This window comes from Colletes gigas, unplaced genomic scaffold (assembly GCF_013123115.1).
Source record: "Colletes gigas isolate AHSC1104 unplaced genomic scaffold, ASM1312311v1 Colletes_gigas_Sc00040, whole genome shotgun sequence".
NCBI lineage: Eukaryota > Metazoa > Arthropoda > Insecta > Hymenoptera > Colletidae > Colletes > Colletes gigas.
This window is the reverse complement of record NW_025106669.1, coordinates 594606-616101: the sequence shown is the minus strand read 5'-3', so window position 1 is coordinate 616101 and position 21496 is coordinate 594606. Positions and strand designations below refer to the sequence as shown.

General features: G+C 40.2%; 2 protein-coding genes across 2 annotated transcripts in view; one reads left to right on the top strand and one right to left on the bottom strand.

Moving 5' to 3' along the window:
- The window catches only part of LOC122402826, a 39749-nt gene extending 22467 nt beyond the window's left edge, over positions 1 to 17282 (top strand). Inside the window, exons 2-6 of the mRNA XM_043405948.1 lie at positions 9290 to 9497; positions 10534 to 10682; positions 11385 to 11941; positions 13768 to 15525; positions 17219 to 17282. Coding sequence (XP_043261883.1) covers positions 9290 to 9497; positions 10534 to 10682; positions 11385 to 11941; positions 13768 to 15525; positions 17219 to 17282 — 2736 coding nt within the window. The remainder of the gene's footprint in view (positions 1 to 9289; positions 9498 to 10533; positions 10683 to 11384; positions 11942 to 13767; positions 15526 to 17218) is intronic.
- Positions 17283 to 19667: 2385 nt separating this feature from the next.
- On the bottom strand, positions 19668 to 21292 carry LOC122402825 (extensin-like). Its single transcript, XM_043405947.1, has 2 exons — positions 21275 to 21292; positions 19668 to 21209 (listed from the first exon to the last, which is right to left on the bottom strand). The coding sequence occupies exons 1-2, from the start codon at positions 21290 to 21292 to the stop codon at positions 19668 to 19670; spliced, it is 1560 nt and encodes a 519-aa protein (XP_043261882.1).
- Between the last annotated feature and the right edge of the window lie 204 nt (positions 21293 to 21496).

Here is a 21496-nt window from a genome sequence, read left to right as displayed (position 1 = left end):
TTTTGTCATTAGACATACCCTCGAAATCCTATCCACTTTGGAGAAAAAAATTCGAGAAGATGTGAAATTTTTCGACAAAATTGGAAAATTTCAAATCGATTTAGAAAAAATATTTTTAATTACAGGGGTCGATTTCAATCATTTTTGGTCATTACAGGTACCCCCGAATTCCTACGCATTTTTGAGAAAAAAATTCGAGAAAATAAGAAATTTTGTCGACAAAATTAGAAAATTTCAAATCGTTTTAGAAAAAATATATTTAATTGCAGGGGTCTATTTCAATCATTTTTTGTCATTAGACATACCCTCGAAATCCTACCCAGTTTCCAGAAAAAAATTCGACAATCCTCCTGGGGATCTAAATGCAATTCAATCGTAAATCCTTCGAAAAGGATCAATGGATCTTTATACAATATTGATAAAAATTTCCTCAGTATGGCCGAATGATCTCCAAGAAAAGAGCTTTCAGCAGTTCACGTGGTCCACCGTGTAGATCCGTTAGCGACAAATATGGAAGAAGCATGATTCCCGGAGGTGATGGGGGGAATTGTTGTTTATTGCACAGAGATAGTAGCGTTTTATGCAACGCGGAGAAGGGCGAGACTCGACAAGTGTCGCCGGTTTCAGGCGTCTCGAACGCGTTAGTGACTCACGTTACCGATACGAAGAAAGGAAAGTATCAATCGAAACGAAAGTTCTCTCGAGTAACCACCATTCGAGCATCGGCATTCTGGCCGCCATTTTATCGCGAAACACGTTTCTTCCTTTTGTCTCTTTCGTCACCCATTAACATTCAATTCAATCGAAATACCTTATGTCAGAAATTGTAAACGAAATCTTAAAAACAATGTTAGTTTAGCGCCATTTAATTTCACAAAATGTTAGGTTAGCGCCATTTAATTTCACAAAATATGAGGTTAGCGCCATTTAATTTCACAAAATATGAGGTTAGCGCCATTTAATTTCACAAAATGTTAGGTTAGCGCCATTTAATTTCACAAAATGTTAGTTCAGCGCCATTTAATTTCACAAAATGTTAGGTTAGCGCCATTTAATTTCACAAAATGTTAGTTCAGCGCCATTTAATTTCAGAAAGTGTTAGTTTAGCGCCATTTAATTTCACAAAATGTTAGTTCAGCGCCATTTAACTTTGTACGTGCAATGAATGTTTCAATATTCACTTGTGTATTCTTATTGCTTGTTTACTGAGAAAAATAGACAATCTGACATGTTGAACAATTAATATTCTTTTTTTAAAAAACATCGAATACAATTTGGTACCAAATATATCAAAGATTGTAGGAGAGAATCTTCAGTTTCTTAGTTTGTTAGTTTGTTAGTTTGCTAGTTTTCTAGTTACTCAGTTTCCTAGTTTCTTAGTTTCCTAGTTTCTTAGTTTCTTAGTTTGTCTAACAACACTTAAGCTAAACTCTAGATACCTGCAGCTCTGAAGCTCCTATTTCTCGAATGTCCTATCAAAAATAAAACGTTTTCAGTTTACAAGTAGTAAAATTGAGGTATAATAAGATCCCCATAGCTTTGGGTAGCAGTGAAAGCAGGTAGAGTCATAAATTTAGGGTTCAGGAGGCGATGACAACCTTCCTAGATCGGATTCGATGCCCCAAAGCTGTTGGAACAGGTCAAGAAGCATTGTATTAGGGTTTATTTATTGCAAACGTTCTAAAAACAACTTGTAACTTTAAACTGTCGAGTCATCATGGCCGATCGACGTGTTAAATCCTCAGTTTTAGTGCGCCCATCGAGTGTACCTTGAGTTTCTTGCACAAAAGTTGCTAACACTCCGTCAAACTATCACATCGAAGCTTATTATTCATTCTGTTACACTCAGCTATCGAAGTAGCTGCATATATCGAAGAGAATTTACATGAAATCCACATGAAAATGAACTTCCTCCTACAGTATAGCGTCCAGAAGACTTTGACGCGCTTGCAACTGTAACTTTACACCGGTATTTAGGAAAAAAGGGAGAATTCACGAACGTAGCAAGAGTTTCTGGTTTTTACCACGCAAATTATGACCACGAGCCTCGCCGGGAACAATGGTAACCGATGCCTGACGATTAACGGAACCTCACAGAGCCGGACATGTGTTCCGCTGGTAAATGGCGATCGTGGTCCTCGCTGGGAACGTTTTTTCCCTCCGGATGTCGAAGACCGGAGACCCAATCACCCACATTTTACGGTCAGGTTACTCTACCTGGTTTTAATATCGGTGTTCCACAGTTCTGTGCAAACGCACGCTGCATTTAACCTCGTGCATTACCGTTTCTAGCCCCCCAATAGACGCAAGGTTGACCCGTGACTCGCGTTTAGGAGAAAGCTTTGCACGGAAAAATGCATTTGTACCCATTGTTAATCTTCTGTTTGCTCTGTTTGGTTATGAGAATTTTCAAGTAACTTCTAAATTGACCTAGGAATGCTAGAAAAACGTTTAAAGATTCCTTATACAGAGTGTTCAATCACCAAACAAAATCCAGGAAGGTAGACTTTGTCGACAAAATTAGAAAACTTCAAATCGTTTTAGAAAAAATATTTTCAATTGCAGGGGTCGATTTCAATCATTTTTGGTCATTACAGGCACCCAGGAATTCCTACGCAGTTTCGAGAAAAAAATTCCTTAGCGAAAATATAATCTGTGGCCTGAAATGGTTCCCCGAAAATCTTTAAAACGTCATAACTTCTGAACGGATTCAAGGATTTTAATTTTTCAAAAGTCAAACGACGCGTATTTTGGCGAAGATTATGTGGAAATTGCAAAACTATTGGAAAAGTTGGTCCTTCACTCCGCAAAATAAGGAAAACCCCATAAAAATGGTCCAATTTTCAAACACCTATAACTTCTACAATAGCGAATATATTTCATTGAAATTTTTGGAGGAACTAGAGTTCGTGGATACCTACAAAAAAGTATTAAACAACTTTTCCGTACAGTGTCAAACAAATTTATTAAAAATGAAAAACGAATTTTTAGGAAAAATCGACAGTCCCTTTTTCCGATGCAAAAAAAAATTTCGAATCGTTCTGGAAAAATTATTGTAGGCTGCAGGGATCAATTATAATCATTTTTGGTTAATATATATATCACCGATATCCTACGCACTTTCGAGAAAAAAATTCGAGAAAATTAGACATTTTTCGACAAAATTAGAAAATTGCAAATCGTTCTAGAAAAAATATTTTTAATTACAGGGGTCGATTTCAATCATTTTTGGTCATTACAGGCACCCACGAATTCCTACGCAGTTTCGAGAAAAAAATTCGAGAAAATAAGAAATTTTTCGACAAAATTAGAATATTTCTAATCGATCTAGAAAAAATATTTTTAATTGCCGGGGTAAATTACAATCATTTTTGGTCATTACAGGTACCCCCGAATTCCTACGCATTTTGGAGAAAAAAATTCAGAAGTTGGAGAAATTTTTCGGTGAAATTAAAATTTTTCAAATCATTCTAAAAAAATTATTTTCAATTGCAGGGGTGGATTACAATCATTTTTGGTCATTACAGGCACCCCCGAATTCCTACGCATTTTCGAGAAAAAAATTCGAGAAAATTCGAAATTTTTCGACAAAATTAGAAATTTTCAAATCGTTCTGAAAAAAATATTTTTATTTTCGAGGGTCGATTTCAATCATTTTTGGTGAATAGACATACCCCCGAAATCTTGCGCATTTTCAAGAAAAAAATTAAATACTGTCTGAACTTAAAATGTTAATAACTTTTTAACGAATCCTCCATCAACAAATTGGTATTCTTGATTTTCGTTCTATTTTGACATCTAGAATCTCCCATTAAAATTTTTCCCAGGGGTGATCAATATTAGCAGTGAAAATGGATTTAAAAAATAATCAAAAATACTAATCTGCATATATATATTCTTATTTCATATTAATACACTTTATTAATAACAAAGCGTTTTAATTTAATGCCGGGTGATACACGGTCCAGGTAGGAAGTATTTTCTATTCTATAGTTGGTGATCTAAACACGATTACTGTAATCAATAGGTACGCTAACTACGCGTGCTCTGGATACCGTGTATCCTGAATATTAAGTTCTCCGGATAGCAAGGTATCCTCAGATGTAGCTGTTCTAGATAGTAGGTGACCTGACAATGAATACCAGGTGTTCTATATACAACCATAGGTGTTGGCCTTAGATCCTTCGGAGAACTAGAGCCACCTTTCACATCTGGATCCTCGATCTATATCCTCTTATAGAATTTAAGCACTTCGAGACAACAAGTACACACTATAGATTATGCTAAATACAGATACTTCGGATTTAGTGTAGATACTTAAAGAAACTTTCCCAAAAATGTACAAACAAAACATTTTCCATGTTTCTACTTTAATTAATCTACAATTAAGTTGCAGAAAATAAATAAAGTATGCTTTCCTTATTTTTTTGGAACATATTAAGAATAACAATTTTTTTTATATTTTTGCTTTAATCAACCTTGAGAGCTGCAATCACCAGTGTTTAAACTAAGGCGTAATAAAATCATGAAAAGTCACTAAAAATGATTGAAAAAATTCATTTTGTATTCTCAATGAACAGTTACGTAAATTGGTAAAATAATTTATAGCGTCAGATGTAACGTTTAGTTAAAAAAAAATTGATAAATATGGTTGAATTTTGCAAGGTACACTACCACCCCTTATGAACCATTAAATTATGGGTTTTCTTCGGTTCTTTTCGCAATTGTAGAAAATAAGAGTCACCCGTTAGATCGAAAGCACCGGTAGAAACGTTCCAGGACCGTAGAAGAGGGAACAGGGTGTGGAGACAGGGGGAAAAATGTGCCTATAGTGTGCCCACGTGTGTCTCGGGCTGGCCGTATAAGTGCATATCACATACGCCACATGCCTGCGCGTTTTTCCGGGGCGAAACGTGCACAGATGCTCGCGAGAAAATGGCTGCCGCTACTCCCGACCGGATACGATCAATTTTCCTTTACCAAACTTGAGATCTCGGCCCCTACACTACAAATTCGAACGTAATCTTCCTTTTCTCTGCAGAAATAACGACTAGACTGCGTATCTTAATGCAAATTCACATTTTTATTAATAGAATTAATGAAACGGAAGCTTGACAGAGCCTAAATATAATAATTCGTATCTTATTCGAAGTATTTCTCATATTTTCGCATATTAAAAGCATTCTCTAGTTTCTTGAGGATTAAAATTCCCCATCTGCAGTCTAGTTACTAATTAAATAGCACTCTGTGTATTAAAGAAACGACAAACTGATCACCCAGAGCATAACAGTCGCATCGTTAGTACCAAGATAACGTTTTTATCAGTCGGAGAGGACAATTTTCTGAACAACCTGACCATCGCTGTGTTTATGATGGAAGTTTGTCGCAGATCCCGGTTGCGTGCGCCTGCGAGTATGCGCAGAGGAGTGTGCGCGAGCGAGAACGCGCGCATGCGTGTTGCGTCGCTTTTCCACCGTCGAAATTCCCCATAAATGCAGAAACATCCGCAGCCTAATAATTCGTATAATAATTCGTATCTTATTCGAAGTATTTCTTATATTTTCGCATATTAAATGCATTCTCTAGTTTCTTGAGGATTAAAATTCCCTATCTGCAGTCTAGTTACTAATTAAATAACACTCTGTGTATTAAAGAAACGACAAACTGATCACCCAGAGCATAAAAGTCGCATCGTTAGTACCAAGATAGCGTTTTTATCAGTCGGAGAGGACAATTTTCTGAACAACCTGACCATCGCTGTGTTTATGATGGAAGTTTGTCGCAGATCCCGGTTGCGTGCGCCTGCGAGTATGCGCAGAGGAGTGTGCGCGAGCGAGAACGCGCGCATGCGTGTTGCGTCGCTTTTCCACCGTCGAAATTCCCCATAAATGCAAAAACATCCCCAGCCTAATAATTCGTATAATAATTCGTATCTTATTCGAAGTATTTCTTATATTTTCGCATATTAAATGCATTCTCTAGTTTCTTGAGGATTAAAATTCCCCATCTGCAGTCTAGTTACTAATTAAATAACACTCTGTGTATTAAAGAAACGACAAACTGATCACCCAGAGCATAAAAGTCGCATCGTTAGTACCAAGATAACGTTTTTATCAGTCGGAGAGGACAATTTTCTGAACAACCTGACCATCGCTGTGTTTATGATGGAAGTTTGTCGCAGATCCCGGTTGCGTGCGCCTGCGAGTATGCGCAGAGGAGTGTGCGCGAGCTAGAACGCGCGCATGCGTGTTGCGTCGCTTTTCCACCGTCGAAATTCCCCATAAATGCAGAAACATCCCCAGCCTAATAATTCGTATAATAATTCGTATCTTATTCGAAGTATTTCTTATATTTTCGCATATTAAATGCATTCTCTAGTTTCTTGAGGATTAAAATTCCCCATCTGCAGTCTAGTTACTAATTAAATAACACTCTGTGTATTAAAGAAACGACAAACTGACCACACAGAGCATAAAAGTCGCATCATTAGTTTCTTGTATGATATTATTTAGATCATCATCGTTTCTTTATAGCCCATTTCTTTCAATTTATGATCTTTCTGACTATCGTCGCTCTCGATGGATTACGTTAATTTAACGAGGTCGATAGTTATATCGTAGAATGCAACTTTCTATATCATTTTGTGGAATTTAGCATCAGTATACTTTCTCTGTATGCTTGGGACGAATATTTGAGCAAGATTCTTGTGCATTTTAATCGATAGATGATCAATAAAATCGGTTGCTATTAATAAAATTTCTCTTTGCTTTCGTATCATTATCTTAAATCGACAAAATCGACATAAAGTTTTTCCTACTTTACGGGGTCAAGGAACAACTTTTCGGAATTTTTTAGAATTTCTACATATTCTACACTAAAATACGCGTTGTTTGCCGTTTTGAACATTAAAATCGTCCGATTCGTTCAGGAGTTATGACATTTTAAAGATTTAAGGGAAATTTCGGGGACCTCGGGTTAAATTTTCGATAAAGAATTTTTTTTCTGGAAAGTGAGCAGGATTTCGGGGGTACCTGTAATGACCAAAATTGATTGTAATCCACCCCTGCAATTAAAAATATTTTTTCCAGAACGATTTGAAATTTTCTAATTTTGTCGAAAAATTTCTCATTTTCTCGAATTTTTTTCTAGAAAATGCGTAGGAATTCGGGGGTACCTGTAATGACCAAAATTGATTGTAATCCACCCCTGCAATTGAAAATAATTTTTTTAGAACGATTTGAAAAATTTTAATTTCACCAAAAAATTTCTCCACCTTCTGAATTTTTTTCTCAAAAATGCGTAGGGATTCGGGGGTACCTGTAATGACCAAAATTGATTGTAATCCATCCCTGCAATTAAAAATATTTTTTCTAGATCGATTTGAAAATATCTAATTTTGTCGGAAAATTTCTCATTTTCTCGAATTTTTTTCTCGAAAATGCGTAAGATTTCGAGGGTATGTCTGTTCACCAAAAATTATTGTAATCGATCCCTGCAACTCGAAATATTTTTTCCAGAATGATTTGAAACTTTTTAATAACTTGTTAACGAAGCCTCAATCAAGACTTTGATATTTTTGATTTTCGTCTGATTTTAGCCTCTAAAATCTCCCATTTAAATTTTTCCCAACGTTAACGAACACCCTGTATACCACTGGTTGATATCAACAAACTCGAAACCCCTAAATCACCAAGTTTCACAAAGATTTCCAACGAAATCTTGAATTCTGTCCACGTTCCCGACCCCTTCAGTCCACCGTGGGGGGGGAATCCCAGTTGGGCCAGTGGTACCCCGGCCTCGAACAACGAACGACGCGATCGTCGTCCATGAAGCAGCTAGAACGTCACGATTCCGTGGAAACGCAGTACGCAGCGATGTGTAGCGTGACTCGGAGCGAGCTAACGATTAAACAGCATCGAATTACAAAGAGTAGAAGGGCAGCACCCACGTACATACACGTCTCCTTTGAGAAAACGCAGCCAGCCAGAACGAAGCCAGACGGTGGTGCCGGCCTAACGGGCTTCCTTCTTCACTTTTCATTCATACACGACCATCCACGAAATCTCTGGTGCTGGCCCCCCCCTCCAGAGGACCACCCGTCTGCCACGTTTCCTACAGAAATAGATGCGTCAGGATGCCCGGTGTCTCGGGACACCGGAAACAGTCGCTTCCCGTCGTACGTTCTTCTTTTTTCGAACACCCTCGCGTTCCTTCTCACTTCCCAATAAAAAATTCGACCTGAACGAGCTTCTATCTTTCGCTGTTCGCCTCTGCAACCGACTGCTCACCTATTTCAAGGTAACGGTGCGAGATCATAGGTGACGCGAGATGCATTACAGTTATATGCCTGGACGCATGGCGTACTTTAATCTCAACCGACGTTTCGAACGCGCCTTCGAGATGAAAAATAAGATTATAGAAAATATATAAGAAAATTATGATTTGTCTTCGTCCAAAGGGTTCGGAGATCTTGAATCATAGTCATTATCGAATCATAGGCATTGCGTATACAATACTCTGTTGTTTTCACCGAAATTTTATGCAATCTTTGCTCGTTTAGCCTATTAATCGACTGTTTTACCGACCAACGCTTACCGGCTGAGAGCCTATCAATCAACTGTTTTACCGGCCAACGCTTACCGACCGATACACGATTTATCGACCGCTACCGGTCGGTAAAGTGTTAAGGGATGATTTCACTCAATTTTCTTCGTGGTTTCATAATTATTCTTGACCAAACGAAAGTAATGTTTAATTTCAAATGAATTTTCCTTCGTGAAATCTTCATAATATTTATTATGAGTTAAAATGACCATGCATTCTGTCTTCCAAGGGTTAGGTCAACTTCAGAATATACAGTTTTTCGAGAGTAGCTTGATCATGGTTGTCAAAGAAGAAAAATAGAAAATTAAAGGCTTCATAAACATTACGATCGATCGTTTTCGACACTCGTTCGATATAAGCAAAGGCGTAAACACTATAATGATAAATTTGACGCGAATAGAAGAGGATTACAGCTTGCCAAACGTCCTTGGAATGCCGGGAAAGTGAGTTAGGCTTTTACTGAACTTCCAATGCTTGTTCTCGCTACGATTGGACGTTCACCCCGGTTTTTGCGGTTTGACTACTCGAAGAGATCCCCTTTCTTGGTGTTCGCTTCCTTTCTATGGTTTTTAGCTTCCAGAGAAAGCGTCTTACGCTTCCTGTATTACCGTGAACGTCAATTTTCGATCGTGGATCGAAAGTTATTCGTTTCTCTGATCAATGGCGTCGCTGTTTGTGATTCCAGGCTATCGCGATGCGTCTGTTCAAACGTCAGGCATCTGATACCAGTCCTCAGCTTGTCTCGGCCACGCCATTGTCTCAGGATGGAACTGCTGTCGATGAGAACTCTGAAAAAAAGAAGACGCAGAGCGAAAACGATGGTTCGGGACGAGAAAACGCTGGAGACGCGGTGAAACCCTCTTCTTCTCAATCTTGCGTATCTAATCGCAAAGGTAAAATGTTCAAAACTCTAAAAATCAATGTTCTAATTTGGGTAATTAACTTTAATCGAGTGGTGCTTCTAAAGTATGATAAAGTCTCTCCATAAATAAATTTTGAAATCGTACTTTCTAGAAAATATTTTAGCGTTTGATTAGAATGTTTTAGAAATCTTTATGAAAATTAATTCTGTTTGACCTAATTTCTGACTTAATTTCTGACTCAATTTCTTTTAGTATTTATTGAAAATTATTCACTTAAAATGAATTATTATAAATTAAATTTATATTTAAATAAATTTAAGTTGAATTTTCATTTAGCGTTTGATTAGAATGTTTTAGAAATCTTTATGAAAATTAATTCTGTTTGACCTAGTTTCTGACTCAATTTCTTTTAGTATTTATTGAAAATTATTCACTTAAAATGAATTATTATAAATTAAATTTATATTTAAATAAATTAAAGTTGAATTTTCATTGAAATTATTTTTACAATATTATATTTTAAGCGTGGTATCACTCTTCATATATTTTCTAATTTTCTCGTTGAAATCATGAAGCGTTACAGCGTTTAATGCACTCATGATAGCTAAATTTCATGTGAAATTGATAGTAATTAACACTTTACCGACTGGTAGCCTATTAATCGACTGTTTTACCGACCAACGCTTACCGACTGATAGCCTATTAATCAACTGTTTTATCGGTCGGTAAGCGTTGGTCGGTAAAACAGTCGATCAATAGGCTATCCGGTCGGTAATGCGTTAATAATGCATTAAACCAACGATTATTAATTAAATCTGTGTTGGAGTGTTATTAGAGGTATTTATTAATGCAAATTTGTTATTTCAGAAAAATAAAAACGTATGAAATGCTTCTTCTAACACTTATCTAACGATTTGGATAAACGAGAGCATCCCACGATTGCTTTATTTATCGCTAAAAATATCAGACACGTTTTATAGTGTTAGTGAATGCTTTCATGACTTTCCTGTAAAGTGACGTGCCATTATGAAGCAGAAATTAACGCGATTCGTGGTTTGCATCGCAGGAATTTCGACATGGGGTAGGAAAGTGGGTCGAAGATGGGATCAGCTGAAGAGATCGGATAGTTCGGAGTTGCTTTCGGTCTCGAGCCGAAGGAGACGATGGAGCCCGAACCGGAAGAGCTGCGGCGACGTCACGGACGAGAAAGAAAAAGTAAATACTTTAATTTACACCTAATTAATTTAATTACTCGACTCGATCTCACCTGTTTGGTAACCTGCCAATCACCACTCTTTCCTGGAATCAGTAATTTAACTGGAGCGTTGCATCAAAATGCTCGATAGAGATCTAACGTAGATGAAAGTGAATAAATAAACGATATCAATTATACTGAAAGTTCTAGAATCTTGTGTTGCGTAAGGAAAATTTATGTAATCGATTTAAACGTTTCTAATCAGAGCACTCTTCTTCGATATTATGTTTAACACTTTACCGACCGATAGCCTATTAATCGACTGTTTTACCGGCCAACGCTTACCGACCGATAGCCTATTAATCAACTGTTTTATCGGTCGGTAAGCGTTGGTCGGTAAAACAGTCGATTAATAGGCTATCGGTCGGTAATGTGTTAACATAAATTTTGTATAATACAACAGCATACAGCATCGAATAACCTTCAAAAGGAAATGGAAAAATTCGACACTTATTTTCCAATAAATTCGTTTTTCAGGCCAATGAAATTTGTTTCATTCGATGTTATTTGAAGCTCATTAGTTGACGTGTACTGCAATATTGCATTATAAAAAAAATGACTAAACTGAGAATTGCTCTGGCGATATAAAGGAACGAAACAAAAGACATATTTGCAAGGTAAATGGTGCAGCTTCTTTAATTACAAGATTCGATTGTGTTCAGAGTTGCAGCCCATCGCCAGAGTTACCAAAGCCAAAGAGAGTGTCCAGAGTGGAGTCCCTGCGGAACTTGTTCAGGAGCACGGAACGTAACAGCAATCTCCTAGGGGGTGAAGTGTCCAGGAACGTGACTATCCAAGAGGAGGATGTCACCTGCATCAGTCATTATCCAATGGAGAAAGCCCTGAGCGAAGGTGCTATAAAAAACGTACCCTTTCGCGCCAGCGCTGATGACAGTCGACTGGGTCGCGAATCCCTTCTGCACGAGAAGAAGAAACAGATCAGTCGCAGCATCCAGGACCTCCAGGAGCAGCAAAGAGTGTTGGATTATATTTTGAAGAATCATGGCATGCTGAAGACGCAAGAGGGATCAGATTTTGCTAGGGAAACCTTGGGCGATGTGAGGAGAAGCTCGAGTCCAAAACAACGAACCGGTCGGTCCACGTCGGATGGTAGCAAAAACAGTGTATCGACGCACACGAAAGACTTTCTTAGCAGTCAGCTGAATAATATTAAGAGGAACCTTTTCAACACGCGCGCCAGCGTCAGCGAATGTGATAGGTCAGAATTGCTTTTAGCTATGGTTACTAAAAATAGCTTCCAATATTGCAGGGAACATTCGTTAAATGTCTGTAATAATTATGACATGACAGATAACTAATGATCAAAGTGAACTTTTAGCTTTTAAGATAAAGAATTAATCCAGGAAGAGGTAGCTCCTTGTGAATGTTTCAAGAGGTTATTAAAAATGAGTGTAGATAGACGTTTTCACAGACTTGTGTCTTTCATGTTAACTGTGCAAGAGAAAAACATCATCTTGATCTCTGTTTAATTCCGTAGAAGTTACTTCTTTAGACTTTGTTTTTGTGAGTTACCTTGTAACGTGAAATCATTTACAGACGTAATATAAAACCATGTGTTACCAATACTAGAGCTACTAAAGCAGTCGAAATGACCCATTCATAATTTTTAATAACAGTTTTATTAACCCAGACCTAACCCAGACCTAACCCAGATCTAATCCAGATCTAATCCAGACCTAACCCAGAGCTAATCCAGACTTAAAACAGATCTAACCCAGACCTAACCCAGACCAATTCATCGCTGACAACGGGGGTTAGGTCTGGGTTAGGTCTGGATTAGGTCTAGATTAGGTCTGGGTTAGGTCTGGGTTAGGTCTAGATTAGGTCTGGGTTAGGTCTGGGTTAGGTCTAGATTAGGTCTGGGTTAGGTCTGGGTTAGGTCTGGATTAGATCTGAGTTAGGTCTGGGTTAGGTCTGGATTAGATATGAGTTAGATCTGGGTTTGGTCTGGAATAAGTCTGGGTTAGGTCTGGGTTAGGTCTGGGTTAGGTCTGAATTAAGTCTGGGTTAGGTCTGGGTTAGGTCTGAATTAAGTCTGGGTTAGGTCTGGGTTAGGTCTGAATTAAGTCTGGGTTAGGTCTGGGTTAGGTCTGAATTAAGTCTGGGTTAGGTCTGGGTTAGGTCTGAATTAAGTCTGGGTTAGGTCTGGGTTAGGTCTGGATTTATAGATAACCTTATTCCCCAAGGGAATAGATTTATTTTGCTTTAAATAGATTTAACCCAGACCTAACCCAGACCTAACCCGGACCTAATCCAAATCTAATCCAGACCTAACCCAGACCTAATCCAGATCTAATCCAGTCCTAACCCAGACCTAAAACAGACCTAACCCAGACCTAACCCAGACCTAACCCAGACCTAACCCAGACCTAACCCAGACCTAACCCAGACCTAACCCAGACCTAACCCAGACCTAACCCAGACCTAACCCAGACCTAACCCAGACCTAACCCAGACCTAACCCAGACCTAACCCAGACCTAACCCAGACCTAACCCAGACCTAACCCAGACCTAACCCAGACCTAACCCAGACCTAACCCAGACCTAACCCAGACCTAACCCAGACCTAACCCAGACCTAACCCAGACCTAACCCAGACCTAACCCAGACCTAACCCAGACCTAACCCAGACCTAACCCAGACCTAACCCAGACCTAACCCAGACCTAACCCAGACCTAACCCAGACCTAACCCAGATCTAACTCAGACCTAACCCAGACCTAACCCAGACCTAACCCAGACCTAAAACAGACCTAAACCAGACCTAACCCAGACCTAACCCAGACCTAACCCAGACCTAACCCAGATCTAACCCAGATCTAACTCAGATCTAACCCAGACCTAACCCAGACCTAACTCAGATCTAACCCAGATCTAATTCAGACCTAACCCAGCTAGTTTCAATAATTGTCGATAGTTCTAATGTCCGTAAGTTACTCCAAACCTGCATTTACCTTCACCAATATCAATTTTAGATCAACCTAAAATTTCAAATAGTTAAAATCGTGTGTTCTCATTTACAGAACCGATGCTCAAAGAACTTGCCCAACGACAGGTCTGGAAGACCTGATGAACAACCTGCGATTAGGTTGCGACGAGAGTGGCTACGACTCCGACAGCACGCGAGCTGGAGCGGATTCTCCTGACAGCGAGAACTCTGTACCAGCGATGTTGAAACCGCGTAGCTTCTCCATAACCTCCGACGACTACCACGGGATCGATTTGTCGTTGCCAGTCAGCACTCCGAAGAAGACAGACGAGACTACGAGGACCGAGGAAACTGAAACGGGAGCTTCCTGTCTCGACGAGACTCTGGTCGAGAACAACTCGTTAAGTCTGTTGAACGAGTCCACGAGAACAAACACTACTACTTTGCTATCCGATGAGGACGACACCGACAGCTGTGACGAGGATACCTTCGCTGGGTTTCCAGAGTTTCGGATGAGCTGCAATACAGAGTACGCAAAATCCGATGCCAACACCTTGCCAAAAAGCTACATCGACTCGTCGAAGGCAACCTCAATCAACGCAGGTGTGTCGAGGACATTTTGCAATCTCTCGAGCAAAGAGCTCTCCAGGCTACCGGAGAAGAGGTCGGTGAAGTTGCAGAGCTTGCAGAAGGAGACCAGGTCTCACATACCATTAAAATCTCGTAAACACGCGAAAGCATCCCCCAGCGCGGTGTATTTGCTAGAAACCGCCGCGTCTCCATGTAAAGACAGTCCACCAGCATCGAAGATGAACTCTACGATCGTGAGCAACCCTCTGCAGTACTACAGTCCAAAGAGATCGCGATCCCAGATGGAGCTGAAGAACTCAGACACCTTGAACTCGAGGAACAAGGCGAAGAGACTGGCGCAATCGACGAAGATGGCGCCTCCAGCGACCCCAGCCAAGACCTTGATCCGTCGAGAACTGAAAACTATGAAGCTGTTCGTGGAGAGACCCGGGTGTCTTGGTATTTCCGTGGAGAGGCGAGAGGCTGTCAGACCTTTCTACGTGATTTCCAAGATGGACGCGATCGGGGAGGCGGCCAAGTCGAAGCAGTTTCGGATCGGTGACGAGATCGTGCGTGTTTGCGGGAGGAGGCTGCGCGGAATGTCGATCCTCGAGGCTAGGAACGCGCTGAGGAGCTGCACGGGGACTGTCGAGTTGCAGATAGCTAGGGAGCCCACTTTCACGTTTGGCGAGGAGCTGGGTGACACTTGGAGCGACACTTGGGGGGACATATTGGTCCGTACTCGTAGCGACTCCGAGGTGTGGACGTTGAAACAGGAGAAGACGGAAGTTCCGGTCTCGGTGGACTCGCCCAAGTGCAAAGTAGTCGGTGCACTGACGAAAGACGGGAATTACGTGTCCGCGGATCGCATGGAAGGCGAGTCGTGCACGAAAAAGGGCTCCGATCAGAAGATGACTGGCATGAGGAAGTTCTACGTGGTGAGGAAACGCGACAATCCGGTTTCCTGTCCGCGCAGGGCGACTAGTCTCACGATGGATCTGCTGACGATCACTCTGGAGAAAAGTGGGACGAAGAAGTTGGGTTTCTCGATCGTCGGTGGATCGGATAGTAACAAAGGATCGATGGGCATCTTCGTGAAGGATATCATGGCTGGTGGCCAGGCGGCTGACGATGGTACTCTCAGAGTTGGAGACGAGATTCTGGCTATCAATGGAATATCGATGAATGGATTGACACATGCGAGGGCCTTGCAGACTTTTAAGGCCGCCAAGCCTGGAAAAATGATCTTCCACGTGGGTCGAAGGGACCCCACGCACAAACGGTTGTCTCGCAGACGATAGAATTCTTGTTGATCGTAACTTTGGGTTAGTTCTATGGTGCTTTTGCTTTATTATTACACTCTTAAACAGCGCTGCGCGTAACACTTTTAACAATAGATTTAGGGACTGATTTGACTCATTAAAAAGCTGATTACTGTATGTATATGAAACTTAAAATGGTGGATTTTAGTTACGTAATGAAGTATATGGAAATGTTGATTCCTCTCTGCTTTTATGGTTGTGAGCCAATTTGACTGATAAAGGAATTGAACAGTTAACTGATTTAAACACAGAAAATATGTGATTTACATGTAAATATAAACTCTTGTTATATTGTAAATATAAACTATGCTTGTTTTGTATACGATCAAATGATCTGACTAGCTCGTTCGACGATAGGGCTTGTTTGCTATTCAATGATTAATGAATACGTGTCAGTCTAACCCAGACCTAACCCAGACTTAATTCAGACCTAACCCAGACCTAACCCAGACTTAATTCAGACTTAATCCAGACCTAACCCAGACCAATTCATCGCTGATAACGGAGGTTAGGTCTGGGTTAGGTCTGTGTTAGGTCTGGGTTAGGTCTGGGTTAGGTCTGGGTTAGGTCTGGAATAAGTCTGGGTTAGGTCTGGGTTAGGTCTGGAATAAGTCTGGGTTAGGTCTGGAATAAGTCTGCGTTAGGTCTGGGTTAGGTCTGGATTAGATCTGAGTTAGATCTGGGTTAGGTCTGGGTTAGGTCTGGAATAAGTCTGGGTTAGGTCTGGGTTAGGTCTGGAATAAGTCTGGGTTAGGTCTGGAATAAGTCTGCGTTAGGTCTGGGTTAGGTCTGGATTAGATCTGAGTTAGATCTGGGTTAGGTCTGGGTTAGGTCTGGAATAAGTCTGGGTTAGGTCTGGGTTAGGTCTGGAATAAGTCTGGGTTAGGTCTGGAATAAGTCTGCGTTAGGTCTGGGTTAGGTCTGGATTAGATCTGAGTTAGATCTGGGTTAGGTCTGGGTTAGGTCTGGGTTAGGTCTGGAATAAGTCTGGGTTAGGTCTGGGTTAGGTCTGGGTTAAATCTATTTAAAACAAAATAAATCTATTCTCTGGGGGAATAAGGTTATCTATAAATCCAGACCTAACCCAGACCTAACCCAGACCTAACCCAGATCTAACCCAGATCTAATCCAGACCTAACCCAGACCTAACCCAGATCTAACCTAGATCTAATCCAGACCTAACCCAGATCTAACCCAGATCTAATCCAGACCTAACCCAGACCTAACCCAGATCTAACCTAGATCTAATCCAGACCTAACCCAGATCTAACCCAGATCTAATCCAGACCTAACCCAAACCTAACTCAGATCTAACCCAGACCTAACCCAAACCTAACCCAGATCTAATCCAGACCTAACCCAGATCTAACCTAGATCTAATCCAGACCTAACCCAGACCTAACCCAGACCTAAAACAGACCTAACTCAGATCTAACCCAGACCTAACCCAGGCCTATAAACTTCATGTTAAATAAACCTATTTTCACAAGATAGATAACAAAAAAACTAACATTAAATCTAATAGTAATACTGGTCTTATTTATTGAATAATGCAAGTAAATTTGCACGAATATTATTGGGATGTGCTTAAGACTAATATAATTGTATTTTAATGCTTTCGTTGTTCTAATGAAGAACAATACTATGTTACAGATACATAATTCAATCGAAATCGTACGATTGCTTGGACAAATTGACGGAGACTGGAGTCGAATAGAAAGCAAGAAGATCCAAATCACATCAAAATTGCACTGATTTCATTTTGACGAGCGAATCGAATGTATATTAGTCGTGGGGGAAGAAAAGTATATGTATATATTTTCGTATAAAAATTTCAGCACGTTGTTTACGATTCACGATCGTTGACTGTCGATTATACATAATTAACCGATTATATTGTAATCATATTCATTTTTTTTCATCGTGAAGGTTGATAAAGCGTTTGTAGAATTTTACAATTAGTGTATCGTAATCAGCGTGCATGTGACTTTTTGTGTAATAATGTCACGCGTTCGAATTGACCTACATTTGTAATAATTATTTTCCTTAAGATAGTAATTGTGATATCGGTTGACTATTTTTATTAAAGAGCAATCTAAGTAAGTATTTCTTCAATTATTGCTTCAAAACTAATGAGATTAATTACGGCTGATAGTTCCATTTAAAAACAGAGATTTTTCAATAATTTCGTAAGTGTATTTATTTCAGTAATCAAACTACTGTTAAATTGGCGTGTTTAAAATTAATTGCAATAGAATTACGTATAAAAAAGAATGTTTTCGTGGTTATATTTCTGCGGATATGTAAATATATGTTTTCGGTTTTTAACAGGATGAATTCATTTGTTTCGTAGAGAAATCGTAATTGTAATAATAATTATAACAAAAATTGTACATAGTCATGTCCCGTTAGATGTAGAAACGCTAACACGTTGGATGATGGCTGTTTAATTTCCGGTGTAGTGCAGATTTAACATATGTTTCCAATCGAAACATATTTTCGTTTAATATCAGCTACGCACCAGCTCTGAATGATTATCATTAACTCATAGTTCGCTCATAGTTCGCTACTCAATTAGGTTTAAGCGTTTCGCGGATTAATACTTTTAAGCTACTGAGACTGACATTCGGAATGTCTACCTGAGAAATGCTGTGATATTCATTGTAGTCGCATTAGCTGGTATCGTACAAACTGTATTTATAATGAACCTGGTTTTGTTAATAAATCTATGTACATGGTTAGCTCGCTTTCTACCGTCTGCAATTTTCTCATTAACATTGTTTAAGCACTCCATTTTGGAAACGTGGTAACATATTAACACTTTACCGACCGGTAGCGGTTGATTAATCGGTCGGTAAGCGTTGGTCGGTAAAACAGTTGATTGATAGGCTCTCAGCCGGTAAGCGTTGGTCGGTAAAACAGTCGATTAATAGGCTATCGGTCGGTAATGTGTTAATAAGAAGCATTCGTTGTTTCAAATGATCCGGCATAGAGTCTGCTACGCGCAGAAGGTAAAAATAAAAACATACAACGTCGTGATATTGTTATTATTATTGTATTTATTTGAAAATTAATTCGATTTTGCATTTGGACTGAATTATTTTCATTTATTGTGCTGTCATTTAGGTTTTTAGGTTATTATTTAGGTTTTTCGAGCTTCCTGTTGCATTCGTTACATTTCACACGATAAAAGGTACGTGAATTTCGTATTTTTACATAATTCTTTTAAATTTCTGTTGGAAGGGACTCAAATTATTATGTTATCATTTTATAAAGTTCACTGAATTCTAAAATTTGTCGATGCATGTGTTTCATGTATTAATTTATCTCCTATAGTGAATTCATATACAAAAATACCATTCAATAGAAGCCTGCCTTTATAAAAATTAATTCAGCCATAATGACTTGAACGAAAACGTTACATAAAGTGCAGTTATGCTAAATAAGGCTGCACAAGACAAATGATTCCTCACGTTCAATCAAAACTACTCGAATAGTCAATTTACAATATTTAATTATTGATCATTTTCACTGGATATATGAAAATTCCTTTTTTTTTTGCGTTATAAAATACATATTTACATCGTAACATAGACATTGCGCTATAATTACAAGATTTTTTAAAATATAATCACAAAAATCCTTATCTTAACTTGGTCGGTAAAACAGTCGATTAATACGCTATCGGTCGGTAAGTGTTGGCCGGTAAAACAGTCGATCAATCGGTCGGTAATGTGTTAATTTGCCACCAACAGGTTAAACTATTCGCTTAAGTATTCAAGTGTATATCAAAGAGAACGTCATTACACGAAATTCAGATTTACCGATTAAAATGTTTAAAAAAATTATTTCGTTATTCAAACATATACTGCACATATGATTCTTTATAATAAATAAGCCTTTCAATTATTAATTCATGAGCTAAAAAGAGAAAAAGCTGATTTCTCTCACATCTTATTACTCAGAGGAACTGTTTAAAGCTCCTTGCATTTTCGTTTCAGTCATTTTTTTGCAATTGCGACTGAGACGGTGAGTGTATCACATTTTATAGTCCTGAACCACCAGAGTATGAAGCAGTAGGTGAGGGATGATGTTACAGGCGCTAGGGAGCTGGAAGATAAGTTTGTTGGGGGGCAGGGTAGTTATTTTGGGGCTGTGGAGCTGGATAACTAGGTCTAGGTGGCGGATAATAGGGCTGAGGGGGTGGTGAAGGTTGTGGGTAACTTGGTTGAGGAGGAGGGTAACTTGGTCGTGGAGATGGAGCTGGGTAACTTGGTCGAGGAGCAGGGTAGCTTGGTTGAGGTGCAGGAGCTGGATAACTTGGTCTTGGCTGAGGAGCAGGGTAACTTGGTCTTGGCTGAGGAGCAAGATAACTTGGCTGAGGTGCAGGGTAGCTTGGTTGAGGAGCTGGGTAACTTGGTCTTGGCTGAGGAGCTGGATAACTTGGCTGAGGAGCAGGGTAACTTGGTCTTGGAGAAGGAGCTGGATAACTTGGCTGAGGTGCAGGGTAGCTTGGTTGAGGAGCAGGGTAACTAGGCCTTGGAGAAGGAGCTGGATAGCTTGGCTGAGGTGAGGGATAACTTGGCTGAGGGGAAGGATAACTTGGTTGAGGAGAAGGAGCTGGATAACTTGGCTGAGGAGCAGGGTAACTAGGCCTTGGAGAAGGAGCAGGATAACTTGGCTGAGGAGAAGGAGCTGGATAACTTGGCTGAGGTGAGGGATAACTTGGTTGAGGAGTAGGATAACTTGGCTGTGGAGAAGGAGCTGGATAACTTGGCTGAGGAGCAGGGTAACTTGGTTGAGGAGCAGGGTAACTAGGCCTTGGAGAAGGAGCTGGATAACTTGGCTGAGGTGAGGGATAACTTGGTTGAGGAGCAGGATAACTTGGCTGTGGAGAAGGAGGAGGATAACTTGGCTGAGGAGCAGGAGGAGGATAACTTGGCTGAGGAGCAGGAGCAGGATAACTTGGCCTAGGCGTTGGAGAAGTATTATAAGCAGGGGAAGTCGTTGTTGTAGAACTGGGGTAACTGTATCCCTCAGTAGAAACTGACGAACTGAACGCTGATGCAGACGACGATGATGATGTTGTAGGTGCTGGTGAAGTGAACGTTGGGGCAGTTGCTGCGGAGTTTCCAGCCGATGTAGAGTACGGTCTGGTTACTTTGACGTCGCTGAACGCCTGTGCCGATGCTGTGCTCGTCGGGAAGCTGGCGGGTCCTCGAAAATCTTGACCTTGCGGTTCCACTTGGCCGAACGGTGGTAGATAGGTTGGCGCTGGCGTTGAGTACGTTGGTTGCGTTGGTGGAGGTGAAGGGGGCGTTGGAGGTGGTGAAGGTGGAGGTGTTGGAGATGGAGGTGTTGGAGGAACATAAGTGCGTGGTGTTGGTGGTGGCGTTGAAGGAGGTGGTTGTGGGGGAGGCGACGGTGGTGCTACATATTTCGGTTGCGGCGGTGGTGTTGGAGGCGGTGCTGGGGGTGGTAGATACGAAGGGGCATACGTAGGAGTAGAGCTAGTTTGATAGGTTGTCGGATTGCTAGTAGGAGGTGGGAATGGTATTCTTGGTATCTCGTAAACGTATCCCGCCTGGCGAGCCGTCCGTTGAGTCTGTCCAGCAGCGCAGTTGAACAACACCAATATCTCCAACTGCACACGAAGCAATGAACAAAGTATCTTTTATAAAAAATATTCTTTGTTAGGAGTCTACGTACCCATTCTAATGGCCGCATAATCAGTTATACCTCCCAAAACAAAGTGACAACGCCTTTTATACACTCCCCTGTTGCTAACTTCGCGCTCGGCACTTTGCCCGAAACCGCACGTTTCGAAATATTCCACCAAACAGACGTCCGCGAGATTGTTTGCGTCCCGGTTGCATCGAGGGCTATTAGATCCGTGATTACACTCCTCGAGAAGGGTGACATTTTTGTTTG